The sequence below is a fragment of the Leopardus geoffroyi genome, chromosome B3 (genome assembly GCF_018350155.1).
Source record: "Leopardus geoffroyi isolate Oge1 chromosome B3, O.geoffroyi_Oge1_pat1.0, whole genome shotgun sequence".
NCBI classification, from domain to species: Eukaryota; Metazoa; Chordata; class Mammalia; order Carnivora; family Felidae; genus Leopardus; species Leopardus geoffroyi.
The window spans coordinates 11,909,341-11,933,267 of record NC_059337.1 but is presented as its reverse complement, the minus strand read 5'-3'; the positions used below and the strand labels follow the sequence as shown (position 1 = coordinate 11,933,267).

Sequence of the window (23,927 nt, the reverse complement as noted above, 5' to 3'; positions counted from 1 at the left end):
CACCCCGAAAGTTTAAACTACTAACATGGATAAACCTCAAAAAATAGAGATGCTGCGAGAGGAAAATCAAGTTACATGACATACACAGCGTGGCATTTATATCAAGTCTTTGAATACGGAGAGCAAGATAATGTGCTGCATATGGAACTCAGGAGGCTGTGCAGTAGAACAGTTAAGAACCCAGGCATTCATGCCCAACTGTCTGGGTCAAACCTCTGTGCCACATCTTAACTGTGGTGACACTGGACAACTTATGTGACTCTCTTTACCTTATTTTTTTTTTTTTTAATTTTTTTTTTTTTTTCAACGTTTATTTATTTTTGGGACAGAGAGAGACAGAGCATGAACGGGGGAGGGGCAGAGAGAGAGGGAGACACAGAATCAGAAACAGGCTCCAGGCTCTGAGCCATCAGCCCAGAGCCTGACGCGGGGCTCGAACCCACGGACCGCGAGATCGTGACCTGGCTGAAGTCAGATGCTTAACCGACTGCGCCACCCAGGCGCCCCTACCTTATTTTTTAATAAGTAGAGTGGAGATAACTACCTACCTCATAAGATTGTTGTGGAGAAAAAGCCCTAAATGCACACAAACAGTGCCTGGCTGTTTATGTGACCCATTATGGTCTTTATAGACAAACAAAAGTCCTAAAACTCTCAAACCAAGCACAAGAATGACAACTGGACCTAAAACCACCCTTATTCCTGGGGAAGGTAAGAAAGGAGAGGTGTGGGTTTAGAGTCAGAAACACCAGGGACTTCAACTTTACCCTCAGTTTTAAAAACTCACATTTGACAAGGCTTCATGGCACCTGTATCAATGTCTCTCGTATTCTTTACATTTTTCTACATTTTTTAAGGATTTCATAATCCTTAGCACAATTAAAAGAGCCAATATGTAAGATGATTCTGAAAACGAAAATGGTACACAGAAGCACTAGCTGGGGTTTCCTCTCAGAAACACTGGGCTAAGGACAAACCAGGATACAGATCAGACGGCTGGCTGTACAGTGAACTTACCCCTTTCAGATAGCTTAAATACTCAAATACTGATGTATCTTTTACTTTAGAGATACTTCTTCAGATACACTTCTTACACCTAAGTATACTTGACATAAGAAAGTAGTCCCCATCAGAGAGCTCAGGGCAGAACAGTAACAGAGGAGTAAGATAAATGAGAGAAGAAAGAATAAAAAATAGATATGTGTGTATAGATTTGGGGGAACACAGAGACAGGAGTAACGAGAAGACTACCTTACAGGATGAGGTCAGTATCCTACCCTCTGCTGCCACACAGCAGGAATATTTTGAGATTTGGAAGACCAGGTTCTCTTTGAGACTGAATGAACTACTCTAGCGAGCTGTGATTTATGCAAGGTTGGGCAGAGGAGGTGAGGGGACTCATGGAGCACACAGCCCAGTGAAGAACCTGCAGCTCCGGTGAGGGGCTAAGGTCGCCCTTAAGGACACACTGGACTGTTTGCAATCCCACATGAGACCTGGGCCGTGACTTAGCCCCTAGCACCGCAGTACAGAGCATGGAAGGTAACACCAGGCTCACCACTGCTCCAGTGCACTCAGCCAGGACCCCGGCCGCGTCTCGTGTCATGCTGTCCCCTTGTTCTCACCACACAAGCCACAGTGGCCTTCTGTGACCCCCTCACTGCACCATAGGCAGTTCTGCCACACAGCCTTTATGCATGCTGCTGCCTTGCCCTGGCACGTTCTTCTCTGCCCTCGTCTCCTGTGACTTCTTCCTCTTCCTTCAGAACCCAATTCAAACATCACCTCCTTAAACATGCCTTCCCAATAGCCCCTGCCTGGGTCCGCTCCCCTTCTCACAGGATCTTCAGAGCATCTGCTGTCCCCCCCGCACGTCCCCATCACAGTAGCACAAGCACAATCTGTGTGCCTATCTGACTATCTCCCCCACTCAAATGTAAAGTCTGCAGTGACAGAAACAGTCCTCTTTGCAACACAGTAGGTAACTCCAGGGGCTGGCACACAGAGAGTATTTAGGAAATGCTACCTCAGTTAACACTTGGGTTTCCCAAATGCCTCTAAGGGCCGCTTGCAGCCTTTCTGAGTGGGAGCACAAGATATGAAATCGATCCCCCAAACTCTCTCCCCAGAGAGTGAGTAAGAAAATCTCTTCCTGCCAGCCTGTTCCAGAGCAAAAGGTCTTTAGACAGTAGAAGCAATGTGTTCCAAAGTAATATACTAACACTCAGGCCAACTGTGGTTGTGTGGCTGACCTGAGAAAGACGGAGCCACGGCAAGCACTGTGGCCACACACACCAGCACCCCTCAATTTTAAGACTTACTATGCTGAATGTCTCCTGGTCCAGATCATCGTCCTCATCCTCTCCAATGGGGACAGGCTCACTTCCTGCTGTAATATGGACAGGACCCTGAGATCGCTTTGATTTACTTGAAGATTTGGCATCACCACCTTTAGGCTTTTAAAAAAGAGTTACAAGGAATCATTGTCATTTGTGCAATCCTGCCTTGTAAGCTGGACTTCTTACCTATGTCACATCACTCCAGTGGGGAAATGTGACGGACTCAGTTTATAAAAAGGGTAAGATGAAGTCTTCAGAAACACCATGTAATCAAATCTACACAATTAACAAATGGCTTAATCACACATCATTTCCATTTCTTTCTCCAAAAAGCCAATTATAACTTCAGCTTCAGAACAATGCTATTTTGGCTTCTATCCCCTCACCATAAAATGCACAAAAACGTCATCAACAGGCTAAGATTATAAATTGCCAAAGCTCTTGTAAAGTATCACGTAGCAACTTTTATTAAGAGCTTATGAACATACACTTTGATCAAGAAATCTGTATTAACTTTAGTACTGTAAATGACTGAAATGCACACAAATCCACATGGATAAATCTCATTTATCCATGAAAGGATGCAGAAGGATGATGATACATACTATACACTGACTTCACATATGAACATTTGAAAACCTAATAGTATGCTTTGTTTACGATTCTTTAATACATGGTAAAAGTATAAAAATACAGATAGGAAGGTTTCAAACCATGAGAGGAAAAAACAGGGAGGCAGAGTCAGGAAATCAGGTAGAAGGAATGGAGGGGGCTTCAACAGTGCCGGTAAGGTGTGCACAAAACACAAAATACACCAGCCAAACAAAAGGCACTTGGAATAAACATGAAAAAATGTTGGTAACAGTTATACATGGGTGGTGGATGAGTGGATGTTTGGTACACTGTTCCTCGTGCTTTTATTTTGGAAATGTTTCACTTAAAAAAAAAAAAACTGATTATCTTTCTGTGGGAGCACAGATGCCAAGGTATCTGGCACAGGTTTTCCTAACATAAAAAATTTCAAAGTGATTTCAATATGGGAAGCTTAAATTGCTTCCAAGATATATAACCAAACAGAACCTTCTTTATTCAAAGTGATTTTAACACTTATTCACTTGGAATGTTGTTTCTGATGTACTGCTGAATTTGGGATAAAGGGCTACCCAAAGAGTCTGAGTTGATCTTCATTTTATACTCATCCGTATAAAACAAAAGTTCCAAAGGGACTCATCAAGAAATCTACTATAGAGATCACTGGATGATGGGATTATAGTAGATATTTGTTTGTATGTTTTAATGATTAAGAGTGAATTACAAAATAATTTCATCAGAAGTCAGCAAGCATACAAGCAACACTCTACCAGAAGTCTGTGGTTTAGAATTAACTTCTTAAAACTCCCAAAGCAAAGGTTCTAGAATAGCAGCGTTTTTCATCCATTTCTACTCTAAACACTTCTCTGGATATATTTGGTTCAACTCCTAAACCCATCAAATATTCAAATTCATCTATGGATTATATTCTTCTACCATGAACGTAAGAACATATTTCAAGTCATTACCTGTGAATGCAGATTTCTCTCACCTGTCCTATGTCATTCAAAACTTCCCCTCTGAAATGTTATGAGAGATCAAAGGCCTTCTATATTAAAAAAAAACAAAAAAAAACCCAAACTGCACATTCCCCTCTCTGTAAGAGGAGGTGCGAGCATCCCCCTGACAACCCCATCCTTCCTTCTTAGATGTGCCCATAAAGAGACGATGATTTCCGGACCCTCAAACCCCATTCTAAATCCTAGAAGAAATTTCAGAGGCTGTGGGTATCTCAGTAAGTAGAAGGACACTGATACCTTCTCTTTCTTATCTTTTGACTTCTTCCTCTCCTTGTCCCCTTCTTTGTCTTTCCTAGAACTCATTTGTTTCTCCTTGTTCTCCTTGTTCTCTTTCTTCTTCTGTTTCTTTTTCATTGGACTTTTTTCTAAGCCATCATCCTAGAAAACAAACAGGGCTATGAGCTTTAGCCACAAACTTTGTATCTACTCACCTACTTTCTAGAGAGGAGCAACCGTCTACATTGGTTCATCACTACATCTACACTTGGAAGCTTGTTTTCACGCTTACAGCCTTAATGCATGCACTCACACAACTCTAAACTCCCCAATGATAAATAACCAGTTAGGCCTGGAGCCGCAGATGCTCTTGACTCACATCTCTCTAATTCTCACAGCAACCCTTCAACCAGAGGCATTATCATTCCCATTTCACAGACAGAAAAAACTGAGGCCCAGAGATGTTATATACCCGCCACCTAGTAACTGTCAAGGTTGCTAGTTTTTGAATTCGCGTATGCATGACAAACCCATGCCACTTTCTGCACCCACTGCTGACCCTCTTGGAGCTAATCTCAAAGTACCATCACACCCAAAGGGAAACGACATAAAATCCCATAAAGTTGTTACTCCCTGAAACAACACACCAAATGCTACCAATTTTTCAGTTTGCTCAGGCCAGAGGTCTCACAAGCTGCCAGGCCCCGGGCCAAACCTGACCCACAGAAGCGTTCTGTTAGCCCACGAAGCACTGAACAGCAGAGCCGCTGCCCCTCAGCATCAGGCACGAGGCCCCTGGTGAGCCACAGTCCCCACCACTCCCTAACCTTTCTCACCGCAAGGCTTGGTGTTGTGTGCCATTTATCACTTCACCTTGCACGGGTCCCTTCATTTACTTCCACTATCTAGGACTCTGCAATGGCCGACTTAAATGAACCGATTCCCCTCTCACGGGTTAAGCAAAGACATATAGATTCTATTTTCACTTTATTGACTCTGCATATAAACCAAACACATCTTGAATGGTTTTATATATACCAGTTGGCAAAATACATGTAGTGTACAAGCAAACTGTCAACTGAAATCCAGCCGCATACCTTTACTTCTCCCTCTTCCGATGGATTGTCTGAGTGTCTAGGTGATGAAAACTCAATCCCATGCTCATCTTTCAGCCTGGGCTCTTTGTTTTCCTTCTTTACTCGAGGCTTCCGCTTCTTTAATTTGGCCTGGAAGAGAGAGAAAATGATGTTAAAACCACAAATCAAGTCCCTTAAAAAGCATGACCAGGTAACATTAGGACTCTTCGGAGCAGGAGCAGTCATACAATTCAAACGAGAAGATTCAAAGGCAATTCAAAGCATGCAACTTATTCTACCTGGGGGAGAAAAAAGGAGAACAGTCATGTAGGCCGTATACAGGGCCCTATGCCACATAAAAGCCTCCACATCCTTGAACCTATGGATTCCAGTATTTGGAATTCACACTAAAGACAGAATACAGAAGAAGGAAAAGCACCTTTATGCACAAAAATACCAATAAATTTAATGTGAGACATAACAGTGACATTTGAAAATCGAGAAGTACACTCTATCTAAAAATTAGGAAAAAGGTTAAAATATGGATCCACTCCAACATGGTTCAGAAATCTACAAGTATAAACATGACCTAATCTGTCCCTCCAGAACCTAATGTACACTTCATACTCAACATGCTATCTGGAGAATGGCACTACTTATGACACTATAATATTAAAAATGATCAGAAATGAAATGTGACTTTATATAAAATTTGTTTTGTTTATAATACAGGGAAACAAATGCAAAAGGCAGAGCTCTCAGAGGACTAGGAACCAGCACCCACAAAGGCTGCTACTACCAAATGTAACCTCTCTCCTCCTCACTGTGATTCTCATTTGAAATGAAAAATTGGGAAAATAAAAGCAGATTAAGGTTTAGATGAGTTCACTGGCAACTGTGCTGGTATTCTTCACTGAGCAGGTAAGGCAGTCCTAACTGAAGGCCAGTTTCTGAATCCACCGAATCCACTAACCATCCATTAGACCTACGGGACCCATCATTCAAGCAGCCCAGAGTTAGCTACACCAGGTAAACCTGGTGGTACTCATACAACAACCAGTACCATGTTCCAAAATTGAGGAAGCAGCATAAAGAAACAGTAAAAGCATATGTCTGGAGGTGGGGCTGGGAGAGGTGAGGACTATTTTGAGGCAATACTGGAGGACAGTGGGCTTGTAAGAAAGGTGCCAAGATGTTTAGGTCAATTACCGAATGAACTTTTCTATTACCACCAACCAAAACATCATTACTGCACCCTCAAAAGCAACACGTGACTATGGAATGTACCTCCTGGAGAGGGCAAGCATCCCTTCTCCTACCTAATTCTGCAGGGTTGGAGCCTCGGCCCGCTGAAGGATGCCCGGTCGGCTGCCCCACTCACCTCTTCCCCGCCCGTCACAGCCCCCTTCTTCTCCAGACTCTTCCTGAGCAGCTTCAGCAAGTAGTCCGCCCGGGTCTGCAGCTGCTTCCCCTGCGGCTTTTTATCCGTCTCCACGGGCAGAATCTTCAACAGGAAAGGAAGAGAAGCACCCGCCACCACCCATGTCCTGGTTAGTGGATCCGGATACACAGAAACAACAAAGAACTGAGCAGTCCTTTCCCTCCCCAACCACCCGAAATACAGATAAAGCCTCAGATCCTATCTCACGTCCATGGCTCCCGGTCACTGAAAATCCCTCATGAGCCGTTCTCGTTTTACAAAATGGGATGGAGAAATCCAGCTCTCCCACTGGCTCCTACCTGTGCTGTTAACAGGGTAGAACAACTCAGGTAGGAGGGGCTTGTTGGCTTCATCTGCTAGAGCATCCCAGCCGTCGTGGATTTCCTCCTTCCAGGAGCAGGGAATCCCTGGAGCTAGGTTAAAGCTTCGTTTTAGATTGAAAATGCTTCTTAGAGCATTGCCGGAGAGCACTGAGCTATGCCAGGACGTGGTCCGTCCCTGCTACCACGGTGGGACCTCTCGGGCCAGACTGGATTTGGTCTCAGTGCTTATGGCAGGGTGCTGTCACCCTCTCAGAACACCACACGTGGGATGAGCATTGTTTGACGTGCCAGGAAAAGCCCTGCCAGGAGCACAACGTGGAGCGCGTCCTACTAAAGTTTGAGCCAGTCAGCTTTCCCTGCTTACAGCTCTGAGCACGGCCTCACTGTCTGGTAGCCTGACTGCAACGGGTAGGGTGGGAGGCTCGATTTTGTGGGAGACGTACAGCCAAGGTTTAATCCCATTACAAAAAACACCAAGGTGCGGCTCACTCTGTGTGCAGAATGGAAATACGACTGCTTCAAATACAGTTTTAAACAAGCGGCCAACAGCTAAGGCCGAAGAATCCTTGTATTATTAATAATCTTACCCTGGTATTTGTTGCAATGACATTTGATGTACCTTCAAGAAGAATTAGAATTTTAAGATTTCTCCTGTGATTTCCCCAAAATTTCACCTGGCTATTATCTTCATCTATGTAACAGTGCCCCAGTCCACCAAAGATGGTAATAGTCCCCAAAACAAAGAAATCCCAGGAATTTACTACTGTACTAATTTCAAATTTGATCCCCCACCCCCCAGAAAATAGTTAAAAATAAGTTAGCAAAAAATATATATTATTCAACAAATCTGGAAATCTCCAGCATCACAGATTTACTTACTTTGTCAGTTAACTTAAGCTCTGGATCCGTTTTAATTAACTCCCAGTTTCCATAGCCATGCTCATAAATTCCCAGGAGTAAACGCGAATCATCCTCTACCCCCCACTCGACATCGAAATGTGCAGCTTTCACTCGACAGGTTAAGCAGTATCTAGAGGGATTTCAAAAACAGGAGGACATGAGAGGGGGGCCCTTTCAAATTTGGAAATGAACGCAAATGACACAAAGTATCCTGATGCATGTTACAAAAGACAGTGAAAACATGACCTGACAATCCATGACTTAACCCCAAACCCACTTTCTTACAACACAACCACTCATGAGTATGCACAGGACAGACTCACTTTTTTTTTTCTTCAGGGTCCACAGGGATAGATTTATGCAGCATCTCAAACTCTTCCTCATGTTGTATAATGGATTTCACATTAACCTGAACCCCAGATATTTTGATTGTTGGGCCTCTCTTTTTCCCTGGTCCTTTCCCTGAAGAACACCAATTTCACATTAGTTAAGTGAGAATTTGCTGGAGTTCCAACTCCTATTCACTAGAAATCGATCTGTGGCTTATTGTTATAGTTCAAAGATATAATCTAAAATCAAAAGTTTCTCAATTAATGTTTATAAAGTAGCCTCCAAATAATTCAGATTTTTAAGATTTAGGATTTTTTTTAATCCACTGGTATTTATAATTCTATTTTAACTTTCCTGTTTGTTTTATACTTTGGTTATAAAATTAAAAGTAAAAAAGAAGATTTGGAAGGATGAATTGTAATACTGATTTCTTTCGTTTTCTAACTATCTTCTTAACAATTCAAGAAAACTTGAAATTTTTTTTTATGTTTATTTATTTATTTTGAGAGACAGACAGACAGACAGACAAAGAGAGTGCAAGCAGGGGAGGGGCAGAAAGAGAAGGAGAGGAAGAACCCCAAGCTCACAAACTGAGAGACCATGACCTGAGCCCAAATCAAGAGTAGGACACTTAACCGACTGAGCCACCTAGGAGCCTCAAGAAAACTCCAATGTTACAAAGATGATCTTCTCCATGAAAAAAGTAGATCAAGTTAATACCAACTGAAATGATGAACATAAGGTGTCATGGAAAGACTTCTTTAGCCCTAGTGCCAGATTAAAATAATCCTAGAATTAAAGATGAAACCCAGTCAAATCTAGTCATAGTCCAGCACAAGATGATGACACTTGTCTATGAAAGGAAAAAATGGCTCAGAGCCTGAAAAAAAGATTTCTTTTTTGTTAACATTCAAGTTGATGAAATGATGCTATGATTATAAACCATCATTTAGATACTCTTCTGTAACCCACTAGAATTCACTTGCAAATACTATTCCCAATACAGAAGAGAGTTGGAACAGAATGTGAGAAAGTGGGAAAGGCACTTCTCTAAAACTCAGAAATCTGGATTTATTCCCAAATCTGCACATAGTACCCCTTCCTCCCTTCCCTTTTCTCATTCTCACTTCTAGTTATTAACCTGAGTATCAGTTTCCCCACCTTAAAATAAAAGGATTACAACAGAAATACGGGCAAAGGACAGAGACAACTCACAGAGAAGCAAATACAAATGATTCCTAAACATTTGAAAAATACTCAACCTCACTCACAAGAAGAAAAATGCAAATTAAATATATATGCATACCATTTCTGACCTATCATGTTGAAAAATTCAAAAATTTGAGAAAATTATGTTGGTGAGACCAAGAGACCAACACCCTCATTCAATGCCTGGTGGGAGAGAATGGTGCAAAATGGAAAGCATACACAATTATCTACCACAATACTGTAAAGCAAAAGATTATACAGCTGAATGTCCCTTAACATATGGTATATCAGTAACAGACTATGCAAGTCTTAAAAAGAATAAAAATCAGGAAGTGGGAAAAAGATGAATCGTTTTTAATGGTATTGAGATATACAGTAACCATACAAAAAATAAATAAAATTGGGTAAGTCCAAGTGGGTCAGAGATATAAAAGTAAATGAAATCATACAAGAGGAGAAAAAGTCACAGTGAATTCCTTTTTATCCTGGGAGTAGAGGAAATGTTTTTAACGGACTCAAAACCTAAACACAATAAGGTAAAAAGACTGATACATTTGATTATATAAAAAATTTAAGTTTTTTTAAAATGCCATAAGCAAAGTAAAAAGACAAATTACAAACTATAGGGGAAAACCAGGAACTTCCATCAGAAAAAGAGATCCTAAAAATTAAGACCAACAGCTCAAAAGAAAACAAAGCAGAAAATGGGTGGTTCACAAATGGCTCTTAGAAAAACCTTACTCATTAAAAGAAAAACAAGACACCATTTCTCACCTATCATCTTGGCAAAAACCCAACCATTTGACAATATCCTGTTTGTGAGGCCTGTAAACACCACCAATATCCATTGCTGGTGGCAGTATAAATGGTACCAGACGGTTGGAGGAGAATTTAGCAAGTTCCAACCAAGTCATACTTCCCCAGGACCCAGCAAACCCCTTCCAGAAACCAATCCAAAAGATACGCTAGCAGAGATACGAAACAGCATATCCATTAGACTACAAATTCACTGTGGCTTTCTTTAAAATGGCCGAAGATTAAAAACAACCCAAATATTTGTTGCTCGGGAACAATGAAGTCCGAACTAACATTTACTACGTGGTGGAGCACTGCAATTGCAAAAGGAAGGAGTGATCTCCGCACGTGAAAATACGAGGAACACAACAGGGGAAACACACACACACACACACACACACACACACTGAAATTCTTACAGAGAAACAGTAAAAAGATAAACCCTAAAGTATTATTAGAAACACCGACCTATGGGGGAAGAAGAAAGCAGGACTGGGGGCTGGGATGAAAGTAAGATTCTCTAAAGGAAACTTGTTTCAGAGTTTTGGAGCTTTGGACCATGTAAATGAGAGTTAAGTCAACATGAGAAAAGCAACCCCTGAAAGTTGAAAATAAATGAAACTTAAAGGGGTTGCGCTATTAAGTGGGTGAGCTAACAGCAGAGAGAAAAGAAGAACTTCAAATAATTTTAAAACACAGTATTTTGACCGCCCAGAGCCAGTGGGATGAAAAAAAGCAAAGAAATCAAACTTTGAGGAGTAAGACTGGTATTGATATTTAGAAATGTGTCCAATGTAGGATAAGACAAATACATAATTATGTTAGCTTTTTTAGGAAAAATTTCCCGCTTAAGGAAAGAGTTATCGACAATCTTACATCTGAATGAGAAATGTCATCCTGAACCCAGAGTTCATGGCAAATACAGATAGGGGGAACAAGTTACCCAATGGCAGGAGGAAGCAATTAACCGGATCCAGAATGAAAACATGAATCAAAAAAGAGGGATGTGGGAGGCAGGGAACTGTTACAAGGAAATCTCACCAAAATATACTGGGAGATAGGAATAGCAAGGCGCGCAGAACATGTGCTGCATTTTGTAGGAATAAGGGGAAAAAATATCATCTATTCATTTTTTGTAATACGTATTTTCTTATTTCTAGAAAGATACAAGAAACAGGGTGCCCGTTTTTAAATTTTGAACCCTGTGAACGTAAAATTTATTCACAACAATTACAATGAAAAAAGAAAACACTGTAAACTTAAAGTTTATTCTTGGGTGTATTCTGAGTGCTATAAAAACATGAACTGGGATCACTGTCCAAACCACTTAAGTTTCTTTCACAAAAAAGGAAAAGACATCTAAAGAAACTTTTGACTCTACTGAAGATATTTTAATTTTTTTAATATTTATTTTTGAGAGAGAGAGAGAGAGAGCGTGCGTGAACACATGCACACGTGTGGAGGTGGGGCACAGAGAGAGGGAGACACAGAATCTGAAGCAGCCTCCAGGCTCTGAGCTGTCAGCACAGAGCCTGACAGGGGGCTCAAACTCACGAACCATCAGATCATGACTTGAGCCGAAACTGGACACTTAACTGACTGAGCCACCCAGGCACCCCATCTAACTGAAGAGATTTTAAAATTCTACTACTTTCGATAATGCCCTTAAAAAAATCTAAAGCACAAATACCTCTTCACTGATCTTAGCTAACACTGCAAGCCAGACAACATGCTAATAGGCACTTTTCAGGTATGGGATTACGCAGTAATCGTTCTAACCTGAGGCTGGCACCGTTACTCTCAGCAAATGAGACCACTGAGAGGGTATAACTTGTCACTCATAACAAATTCTAGTGCCACGAAAATCTCGCTGTAACAGAAATGTTTACAACATTCATCTCCTATTTTATTTATTTCAATTCTCTAATCCTTTTAAGTCTGCCACAACACAACTCATGTTTGTATATCCCAGATAATTAGAGATGATCGTTGTCAACAAGGTCCTCATTTGTAGCTGAAATACAGATGTATACAGTCAGCTCTGCCCACTCAGGGCTTTAGAGCGTTAACACGAATCTAAGGTTTCTGGAGCAACATCAGAAGAAAGCATTCATGCTGTTCATTACCTCCACCTTCTGCAAATCAACTTCGTTTGTGAGTCGAGCTCTGGGATCTCACAAAACTGAGCTCACAGAAAGGAAGGTCAGAATACACACCTCAAAGGATTAGGGATGCATGGGATAGAAGTCTGTTCTTCAAAAACCAGCCCCTTAGCACAATTCCCATTCCCAAGCGCCACGTCCAGGAGAACCATGGGCAGGGACTTGCTGACTTACCCTCGCTGGCATTTTCTTTCAGCTGTTCTTCATACTCCTGCATTGCTGATACACAGCTGTTGTGAATCAGCTCACCCAGGCGTTTCAGATCCGCTACGGACTTATCTACCAGCTCTGCATCTCGGGCTATGCACTCCAGCCTGAGGAAGGACAGATATGGGGACACATCAAGGCCCTGTGGCCACTGTTCTAATGTCACATGAGCTACCACCTGGTCCCCTACATGCTTGCTCCTGCAAAGACATCTTTCTCTCCTTTCCTCACTGGTTGTTTCAAGGCTCCACCAAGAGCCCTCCAACAGTGACGCAGGGCTAATGTACCCATTCCATCATTAAGAACTGTGCCTTGGAGTAGTTCACAAAACAAAGTAATTTCAAAAAACACAGGGGAAAGGAGTCGGCTTCCTTTACTAACTAGATGGGCTGTCTGACAATGGTAGCAGGTCAAGTGCCAAAAACTGCACTACTCTGCTGCTTTGGACAAGCTCACAATCCTTTCTCCAGCCCTACTCTCATTCGTTACAATATTCCTAGAAGCAAAGTACAGTTACTGCTACAGTATGTTTCACTGATCTCACATGAAGCATGCAAATACGTTAACGTCTAAAAATCAGTCTGCCCAAAGGAGCTAGACACACTTTCCCAGACCCTGGTGATTTTTATGGTACCAGGCTCAAAGACCAGCATTCTGACCTGGAGGATCAGCAACAATCCTGGGAAGGTGCACCTGACTTTCTTGGTTTCACTGTTGCTACTGCTACACGTCACTGCTTCCTCTCCAGACAGGACAAAAAACACACAGGCTTGTAATGTTCTACTACTACAGAAGTTTATCAGGAATAAGAGAAAGGAATCTGGTATTCCCTTCAAATCAGTACTATTATTTATAGGATATATTGCTAATTCTGGACAAAGTACTAAACTAGGTTGAAAGAGTCTTGCTGAAATCCAACTTCTGAGTTCATTTTCAGAATGCACGTAAAATAGTGAAATAGTAGTGACAGTCAACCTTTAGTAAGTTACAATTGGAAAGGTCTCAAGCTATTTGCATTTAATCCTCATGACACCCTATTAAGAAGAAGAAGAAGACTACAAAATCGCAAATTTACATTACTGAATAAGAACTAGGATGCAAATAGTTACTACATGTATTCTTTCAAATGGAATTATGTCAGCATCGCTTCTGGAAATTATTTCTTTGCATTACAGTTTTGAATGTACTTGCTACATCTTCCACTCCAGCAAAATCTCTCTTCAGATGGTCATCTTTGTCGTCCCTCCCCAAAAGGCCGTGTACAATCACACAACACGCTAATACTTGTTAAAAAATGTTTCCAGGAAAATAAATGTTCTTAGCGTTAGTACTAAATGGAAAGTAGTACCTCCCCCCCCCAAAAAAAACCCTGCTACATAATAAAAATGAAAAACAGGTGGAGATAAGGAGCTTACCGTTCAAGAGGGAGACCAAACTTCTTATATGCCTTGATGAACCTGAGAACAGGATCAATAAAACACATTAAAAAAGAGGCTCTTAGCTCTGCTGATGCAAATACAACACATCCTGTGATGAAACACGTCATACACACTGTCAAAACAGACTGAGCCCAATCCTTGCAACTGCCACTAACTAAAAGAGTGCTGAATGACTCTGAAACTTGTCAACTGAAAATAACGAGTGCTAAAAATGTAGTCAAAGTAAAGATCAATTTTACTCAGTGACTGAGCAAGAAACTGAAAGGGTCATTATAGAGAACAGAGACCTAACTCTAAAAATACCCTTTTTAGAAGGTACAAGTTTGTGGAGTTCATATGGAGTAAATGATTCAACCACCACAACTCTTGGGATAAGACTCCAATATGATTAACCTCTCTATTCAGTCCAATACAGTTACTATCGATTCCACGTGGTAATATTTTTTATTCTTTTCTGGTCAATAACACAACTGTAAGATTTTTAAGACTGCCTCAAATACTTCTGGGAACAAGGCAAAGTAAATATATGATTTAAAAGTTCTTAGGCAAAACTATTTTGCAAACTCTACTGACTCCTCCTGTGCGACCTTATCTGCAAACAAAAATCCAATCGATCCACAAATCTCTACCCTTAACTGTGTTCTGTGCTGGCTCGTGTGTCATCTGCTTCCCTCCCAACAGCTAAAAAGCAGGATGTCATGATACATCATAGTCCTCACCGTAATCTGCCACATCACTAAAATCAGACATTTAACCGACTGAGCCATCCAGAGGCCCTCATTCATTCATTCTTAAGTTTTATTTATTTTAAGAGAGACAGCAAGCATGAGTGGGGGATGTGCAGAAGCTGACACGAGGCTCAATCCCATGAACCATGAGATCATGACCTGAGCCAAAATCAAGAGTTGGACGCTTATCCAACTGAGCCACCCAGGTGCACAGCCTCCCGCTCTGCCAGCTGATTTTTTAAAACAACTGCATAAAGCAGTAATTATAAAACTGTGTTGATGTGTTTATAACATGTAAAAATATAACTTGCTTGACAATAATAGCACAGAAGAGGGTTGAGGATTAAAGCTATATTGGAGTAAAACTTTAAGACAGCACTGGAATTAAGTTGATGATACTCCAAACAAAATTGTTTCAAGTTAAGGTACTAATTATAATTTCCAAGAAAACCACTAGGAAAATAACTGAAAATACAGTAAACGAAACTATATGGGAAAATTATGAGAAACACAAAGAAACAAGGGAATTAAAATGATCTACTAAAAAGCACCTACATAACACAAAAGTTTGTAGCCCTAGGAATAAAAAAAAAACAAAAAACAACAAAACATAAGACATAAAGAAAACAAATGGCAAAATGCAGACATAAATTCTAACTTCTCAGTAATTACATGAAATGCAAATATGATTAAAGACTCCAAAATGAAAAACTTGAAAGAATAGATTTTTAAAATATGATAGAACTACATACTGTCTGTAAGAGACACAACCTAGGTTCAAAGACAGCATACTGAAGTAAAAAAGAGAAAAAGATGGTGTGCATACAATATCCAAAAGGAGCTGAAGTGGCAACACTGGTACAGATTTTTTTTTTAATTTATTTATTCGACAGAGACAGAGACAGTGCAAGTTGGGGAGGGGCAAAGAGTGCGGGAGAGGGAGAGAACCCTAAGCAAGCTCCACGCGGCCAGCGCAGAGCCTGACTCGGTGCTCAAACCCACAAAACTGCAAGATCATGACCTGAGCCGAAACCAGAGTCAGACGCTTAACCAACTGAGCCACCCAGTCGCCCCCAGTATCAGATATATTAAAATGAACTTTAGGACAAAAATCATTACGAGAAACCAAAAAAAAAAAAAAAAAAAAAGAGAGAACATCTTATGATAAAAGGGCCAATTCATGCAGATCAGTAAGGAAATGGAAGACTCAGACAACATGGAAACAAACAGGCATAACAAACATCTGTAGAACGTTGTGTTCAACTATCGCAGAATATGTTCTTTTTTAAAAAATTTTATTTATTATTTTTGAAAGAGAGAGCGAGCGCACGAGCAGGGGAGAGACAGAAAGAGGGGGAGACAGAGGATCTGAAGCAAGCTCTGTGCTGACAGCAGACAGCCCCGTGTGGGGCTCAAACTCACGAACCACGAGATCATGACCTGAGCTGAAGTTGGACGCTTAACCGACTGAGCCACCCAGGAGCCCCCACATTCTTTTCAAAATAATAATGAGGGTAGGAGGCAAGAGGACGTAAGGTATACATATAAGACTACCTACAAATTCAAAATGGTTACGATGATAACATCGTAAGTATGAGAGGACATATACTCTATTCTGTCAATGTTTGCATATATTTACACTGTTCCATAATAAAAAAAGAAGGAAAGGATAGTTATAACAATTCAGGGGAAAATAAAGACCTCACAGTTTATATTAACTTGGAAGGACTAATTGATATGAAGTATCTTCATACTATTTTCTTCAGCCTAAAATAAAAAACATCATGCAAAGTGGGGGAAAAAATGCTTACGAGCATTTTTGGAGGGCAGATGTGTACGAATTACATACCAACAAATGCGCAATAAGTATGGACACAGACATCTAACATCAGTTACAAGTGAGAAAAGGATACAGAACCAGTATGTTGGGTATACTACTAATAAACCAAACCACATCCAAATGGGTATCAGCTTGATGGGAAGTGAGCTGGGAAGACCAAGGGTATGAAAGTAGCATTATCCATACTGTTTTAATTTTTTACATTCATACTATTTCTTTTATATACACAGACACTTGGGCATGTGTGCATTCTAATTTTTTTTTTTTTTTTTTTTTTTCTGAGAGAGAGAATTCAAACTGAGGAGAGGCAGAGAGTAAGAGACAGAGAATCCCAAACAGGCTCCATGTTGTCAGCACAGAGCCCGACACAGGGGCTCAATCCTACAACCCATGAGATCATGACCTGAACTGAAACCAAGAGTCGGGGGCTTAACCAACTGAGCCACCCAGGCGTCCCTATATTCCTATTCTTAAATAAAAAAAAGAAAGGCTCAGCCCAAGTTTACCTCCAATTATGTCTTTTCTCTTGGCTGGACTTCCTTTGTGAAAATGCTCAGAGTAACCAGAGAACAGAAGAAAACAAAAAGAGCTGAGCAACCAACAAGAGAGTGCTCAAGTGAGGAAAACCCTGGAGAGGGAAGAACCATTTTGGAGACTCAGGGAAGGATTCCGTCTCCTGCCTTCCTTGCAGGTTGTCAGCCTCTGCCCTCCCTGTCTTAAATGCAGGAATCCCAGCAGCCCACGGCTCACAGCACACCCTCCAAACACACTCGAGTGAGAGACAGCAGAGCCTCCACCAACCTTCGGATCTCTGCATCGGTAAATCCCTCGACAAGGTCCTTCCGCACGCTTCGGGGGCGCCCCCTGCGCTTTGGCTTCTTGTCATCATCGGAGTCATCGGTCTCACTCTCAGAGGCAGAGGATCTCTGGGCTTGCCTCTTGGACTCAGTGTCAGAGTCACTGTCATTTGTCTGAGCCTGAAAGGGCAAAGTCACATTGTAGCTAGTGCCAAGCACAAGAGGCCAAAGGACCAAAGCCAGCCCGTCTTAATTCTTTAGTACCCGGAACTTTTCATCCTATCGGACACGTCCATTTTCCTTTAAGAAAATAAGGAGGCAGATTTCACATCATGAAGGTAGACCTGCTTGGGATATTCACATTTCCAGAGATATACTGAAACGTAATGCCAAGTGAAGTGGAATAAAACTATCTGAATTGTAGGTTCATGTTTACTTCCTTGGGTAAGTTACTTTACCCCCTTTGTGCTTACATTTTCCATTTGTAAAATGGGGAGAACAGTACCTCTTACTTGGGTTTTCATGAAGATTTAAATGAGTCAATAGGCACAATAACATGACTATGCCTGGCACACAATTAGTGCTCAATCAACGGTAGCTACTATTACTAATATTCATTTGCTATGACCTTGGCCAAATCTGTTATGTCCAAGAAACTAGGTAATAAAACTTGTTCTACCTATATCAATGTTGTTGTAACAATTAAATTAGATGGAGCTTGTAATGGTGCTTTATAAGCTGTGAAGTACGTGTTTGTTCTCTGTTTGCGGTCATATAATCTCTTACGAAGTATTTATACCAAGTGCCATGAACAAACACTTAAAGGCAAAAGGAGGTTGGCTCTAAAAGTCAAAGGCACAGTCAAATAGAACCAAGCTGCTAGGATTACTGGTTCTAATCTCAACAGGAAAATGCACATTTCTGCCAAACTCCAATCCCATCCATCCGTCTCACAAAGAACCAATTTATAAAGATCAAATGTCAAACCGGTGCACTCATGAGCAATGCAGAGTGCTCTTTCTCTGAGAATTTTACTCTGAAATATTCCTCCCATGTCAAGGCAACAATGTAAACCTCTTTCTTGAATAATCAGTACTTCCATAGTAATTTAATAATTAGTACTTTGCAGAGTAAGAAGTACTTTCCTATCTTGATCTCAGTTGATCACCTTTTTAGTGGAACTCCGAATTCGAGGCAACATATAAATTTCTTCTAGCTCCTTCTGACGCTCTTCCTCCTCTACTTTTTTTCTTTGCTCCTCTGGAATGATCTCATCCCAGTCCTTATGAGGCCGCTCTTCTAGCTCTTCTTCATCTTCCATTGTTGCAAAGTTGGCAACCTTCAAACAAATGGACAACTCATTGCCTGACTGACATTTCCCTATTTCCCAAACACCATCTGCTAAACCTCCAACTCAGCCAGCATTTTGAATCCAAAGAAGACACTGTAATATCAGAACTCCTGTGATATTATATAATCAGATAATCAAATATCTGCTAATCTCTCCCTTATTCTCCCTAAATCATCCTGCCAAACCCTCATCAGAAATATTACTGAGAAATAGGGAAACAGATACAAAGATATAAATTGTCTTAGAAGTTTTATGCAAAGATTTGTTGTTAAATCATACACACTTAAATATGATACTAACTGGAAAATTTAGAGAGTTACTTAAATACCAATCCATTATGAAATTACAATTATAAATTATAAATTGCTACTAAGTCGTGCTCATTGGACATAATGCATAACTCAAAGCAGAAGCAATCAATACCCAACCAGCTGCCTTACTCATTTTTATCCGAAGTATAGAAACTAAAGGTATGCAATGATTTCATACACTCAAAAGTGCACGTTACTCTCAGAAATGAAAACGAGAATACAAAACACAAAAAATTCAAACAAACCTGGAAGAATATTCCATTTGTGACATATCAAATATTTATTATCTGGCATCGATTTGTACATATGTACACATATGTATATGCGTATGTATACGTATTATGTATATGTATATATGTACACCAGAACAAAAATCATCTAAGTGTACGCATTTCAAAGACTCAGACTATGGCTACACACAGACACATCCTACAGCTCTGGTCAGCCTCTGAGCAGTGGTGGGCAAGCCCCAGACACAGGCTTCACATCCTTTTTACACCCTCCCATCTAGTCTTTAAGGCTATAATTAAGTACAAAAGAGCTTTTGGAGGTTCCACTCCTCAAAGTCACTTAGAACTGACAGTGAAGCCAGAAGTTTATGACTTTTGGCCACAATTAATTCTAACTTCCACCACAAGATACTGTGGTCTTCAGGATAAGATTTTTATAATTCCAAGGCAAAAACAAGAGGTATAATTTCTTAGACTGAAAATTTAACATTTTTGTTTTATAAAATCATTTGGCCAATCTCTTAAATTAAGTACTGTCTGTAATTACTTTAGATCTGACTTTTAAAATAGCTAGATAAAAATAACATAAATGATATAAATATATATGTCAGTGGTTCATGCAGACGGGAAGTGAAGTGGTTAAAGCACGAAGTGGTTAAAGGCCACACGCTACAGGCCAGACCCCCTGCCTAAGATGTAATCATAACTCTAATACGTGTTACCTTAGGAAATCTACTTAGTCCCTCTGTGCCTAAGATGCCTTATCTACAAAACGAAGAAAATAATATCTATTTCATCCTAGGGTTGTAAAAGGGCTTGAAGTATCCAAATATCAATTACTATTGCTTAAGAAAATAGTAATCTTAAGTTATCTCAAAAAAAGCTTACTATCTTTTCCAACATATTAAATTAGGATAAAAAAAGATTTGTGGGAAAAACAAAGTCAATTCAGTTGAAACACTCCAGAAATAAAAAAGCCCCTCTAGGGTAGACAGACTCTTACTGTTAATCAAATCACTTGATCAGGTACTGAAATATAACAGCCAAAAAGGCTTTAGAAAGGCAAGGGTCACCAGTAATATGCTGACCACTTCTGATTAACCTGTTAATATGCAGAAATTGTTATACCTAAATAATCACATAATATTTTGACCAAATCATCATCATGAAGATTACTTTTTAAAAGGGAGTAGGGGCGCCTGGGTGGCGCAGTCGGTTAAGCGTCCGACTTCAGCCAGGTCACGATCTCGCGGTCTGTGAGTTCGAGCCCCGCGTCAGGCTCTGGGCTGATGGCTCAGAGCCTGGAGCCTGTTTCCGATTCTGTGTCTCCCTCTCTCTCTGCCCCTCCCCCGTTCACGCTCTGTCTCTCTCTGTCCCAAAAATAAATAAACGTTGAAAAAAAAAAAAAAATTTAAAAGGGAGTAGTATTCATAGAAGTGGGAGTCCAGTACAAACAGTAATAATTCACCTTGAGCCTCAAACACACTTACTCTGATCCTTTGGTTTATTCAATTCCTTCTGTGTTCTTCCTCTGAGACAAGTTCTACCTGTGGCCAAACTTGGACCTCATCACATACTAGTGCTCCCTTCCCAACACTTCACCCATCTCTCTCACAATCCTAAAGGTTGTACTGCATTTAACCATCACTGGAACCTCCAGATGTCCCCTGCTTCTCTAACCTGTATGGAAGCAGCCCATAGCCAATCCTTTCAACCATGTTCTCACTTGAATTCGGGAAACTTTTGCCACGTGGACAATCCTCAGTATCACAAGCCAATCTCCCACCTTGGGACCACCAAATGAACCAATCCCTCTGGCCTCAAGTACCACTGGAGGAAGTCATATGACCCTGCTGATTGGCTCCAACTTGAAGTCCTATCTTCTAAATTCAGCTCACTCCTCCCTTCAGTTTCTCCCGTAACTCTTGGCCCCACCTATGGCTGTCTCAAATCATTTCTACTTTATTTACTTACTGGTAATTAGAGTCACCAAGGAAGGAATCCCACATCTTCTCTCCCTTCCTAGACCCTGAAGCGTACCTTCCTTTTTCTTTTGAAGGCCAACTCCACCACCATGTTTTTGATTATATCCCTTCTACTCTCTTCTAAGGCAATGTGTTATCAAATTTTCCTTCTTTCCTTAGAACCTCCAATATCTCCCTATTCTCAAGCTCTTTCCTCAACCTAAAGACATAACATCTTTCAAAACCCTTGCCTTCCTTGACCCTTCTATCCTCATAAATCACCTCCACTACACTCTTTATAAGCTTTTAAATTAAGTCTATACTCAATGCTGCCACCTCCTTCCTATTCATCTGGTGCCCAGCTTCTGCACTTAGATCTGATCTCATTTAATTTTGTTGTATCAGACACCACTCCATATTGCTCTTAAGAAAGAAAAAAAAAAACCATCAAGTCATCAAGAGCTGTCTGTCACCTTCTGTTTCATACCTTTGACCTCTTTTGTCATCTGATTCTATTAATGTCTCTCCACAACCCCTTCCACACTTTCCAGAGCTCCACACTATCTGCTTCTCCACATATCTCATTGACACATATTCTGAGCCCCTTCACCAACTTTTCTCTATCCACTGGCTCTGACTGGGCAGGACACACCACGTAAGCGACCACCTCCACACAGAAGACTATCTATAGTCTACACTCACGATAACTATCTACACACACACCTGGAACTCGGGAAAAGAAAGGTAAGAGTCAACTGAGGTAAATTAAACGTAGAGCACCTTGCACACAGGAAGTACTCACAGATAATTAGTAGTAGTTAATAAATCAATGCTGAGAATTTCCTCCCACAATAATTTTCATACCTTAAACTGTGACAGAAGCTCATCTGTCGCACTTGTTGACACTTCATTCTCTCTAGTTTCAGCCAAGCGTAAAATTTCATCTATGTCCATTTCCTAAAGGGACACCAACAATACAATATGGTAAATGGGCAACAGTTATCAGCATGAACTGCAGACGTTTGGTGCAAATAAACCAAATCTCCTTTCTGATACTTCATTTACCTTTACAGTACTCAAGCTTATTCCTTTACCTCTAATGTCTCAAACTATTATTTACACAAATGACAAGGTGAACTTAGGAAATTACAGGAAATAAAACTGGAATGAAAAGGAGCAAAGACAGAATCCTCAAATGCTTTTCTCATTCTTTCCTATTCTATTTAGTAAGAGCTTTGAGCTCTATTAAAAATAAAAAAGAAACTATACCCTTCAAGTAATTACTATTCTTTATAAACACCTCTAACAGACTCAAAATCTGCTTCCAGAAAAATTTAGACTCCCACAGATGCTTGTCAAAAAACGTTTTTTCCTCATTGTTAATTACCTGAGGCTCTGACTCCTCCCCTTCAAGTTCTTTGAAGAGATCCTCTGCTCCAAATTTCAAAATAGCTGTCAGCTCTTCTTTATTAAAAGGATTTGAGCTGTAGAAGTAAAATGTAGTTGTAATCTCTCAGGAATGTCAAATAACCTCTATGGAATTCTACTATAAAATAGCTACCCTTCAAAAAGGAGTCAAATTACTGGTAAATTCTGCCCCAAGAAAAATGATCTCTCAAAGATTTCATTTTTTTTAATCCCCAGGATAAGTCTGTGTTGGTAAAGCTAACCTAGCAGCAGACTAAGAAATGAATTATTTTCCCGACGGCTCATCCATTACAGGGTTAAGAAACATAATTAGCAACATGAAAGAAGAGAATTCTTTTTTCTCTTTGTCCTTTGACTCAGAAAGTTATCGTTTACCAAGAATTTTCAACCTCTCATCTTTGGTCCAAAATAAAAGAACCAAGCTTTTTCCATTTAGGTTCCTCTTGAATGGAAAATGATCTGAAAATATTCTTTTTAGGGAAGGGCTCATTTGACTTCTACTTGTGACAGAGGCTGCAGGGAGGCCTCAGAAGACACTCAGCAATTTGGTCAAAACGTAAACTCAATCAGAGAAATAATTGTGCTCCTAAATAAAACCAACTGAAACTTGACTATCTTCCTTCTAGACGTTTCTGTTTTTAGTAGGAAAAGTAACAATCTCCACACAAACATTTTTCACCAATAGTAAACAGCGGCCGACCCATCTGGCAGATTCTCACTACTGAAATGTTTAAGGCAACTTCGCGCTGAGATGAAAGTATGATGGAGGGGCATGTGGCTGCCACTGCTGCTGCGTCAAATGTCATATGTGGAGACAAAACCAAAAGGCAAGCAGAGGAGCAAGAAAGGGAGAGCACATGAGCAGAGGGCTGAGAGGCAAAAAAAGAAATTAAAAAAATGAAAATGACATCTTGTGGTCTTGGATTGGCCTTTTCTAGGTAATTAATGAATAACACCAGTTGTAGAGAATCCTATTAGAAGGATGAATTCTATCAACTGTTGATGTAAAATCAGTTTGGCTCTGACCACCTCCTCTGTCTTTCTGGCACTTACTTGGACCTTCCTGAGTTGTTTTCTAGAACTGTCCGGCCAGTGGTATCCATGCGCTGAATCACCAGATGGTCCAATACCATCTTCTTTTTGGCCCGTTCAATGATCTCCTCCTCCACAGTCCCCTTTGTAACCAACCGGTAAATATTTACCTACACAAAGAGAAAAGGTTATGTTTATA

General features: G+C 40.5%; 1 protein-coding gene across 6 annotated transcripts in view; it reads right to left on the bottom strand.

The window, feature by feature from the left end:
- Positions 1-23,927, bottom strand: part of CHD2 (chromodomain helicase DNA binding protein 2) — a 123,228-nt gene that overhangs the window by 22,844 nt on the left and 76,457 nt on the right. For 5 of the 6 annotated variants that reach the window (XR_006704419.1, XM_045448733.1, XM_045448736.1 and 2 more), the window contains 13 exons: positions 23,750-23,898; positions 22,656-22,752; positions 22,133-22,225; positions 18,581-18,751; positions 17,417-17,592; positions 14,024-14,065; positions 12,576-12,715; positions 8,229-8,367; positions 7,885-8,035; positions 6,623-6,745; positions 5,263-5,391; positions 4,187-4,327; positions 2,322-2,456 (listed from right to left, as the gene is read on the bottom strand). Coding sequence is in view for 5 of the 6 variants with exons in the window: in XM_045448733.1 (XP_045304689.1) it covers positions 2,322-2,456; positions 4,187-4,327; positions 5,263-5,391; positions 6,623-6,745; positions 7,885-8,035; positions 8,229-8,367; positions 12,576-12,715; positions 14,024-14,065; positions 17,417-17,592; positions 18,581-18,751; positions 22,133-22,225; positions 22,656-22,752; positions 23,750-23,898 (1,686 nt within the window). In the remaining variant the exon portion in view is untranslated. The remainder of the gene's footprint in view (positions 1-2,321; positions 2,457-4,186; positions 4,328-5,262; positions 5,392-6,622; positions 6,746-7,884; positions 8,036-8,228; positions 8,368-12,575; positions 12,716-14,023; positions 14,066-17,416; positions 17,593-18,580; positions 18,752-22,132; positions 22,226-22,655; positions 22,753-23,749; positions 23,899-23,927) is intronic. The other variant, XM_045448735.1, reaches the window with a different exon arrangement.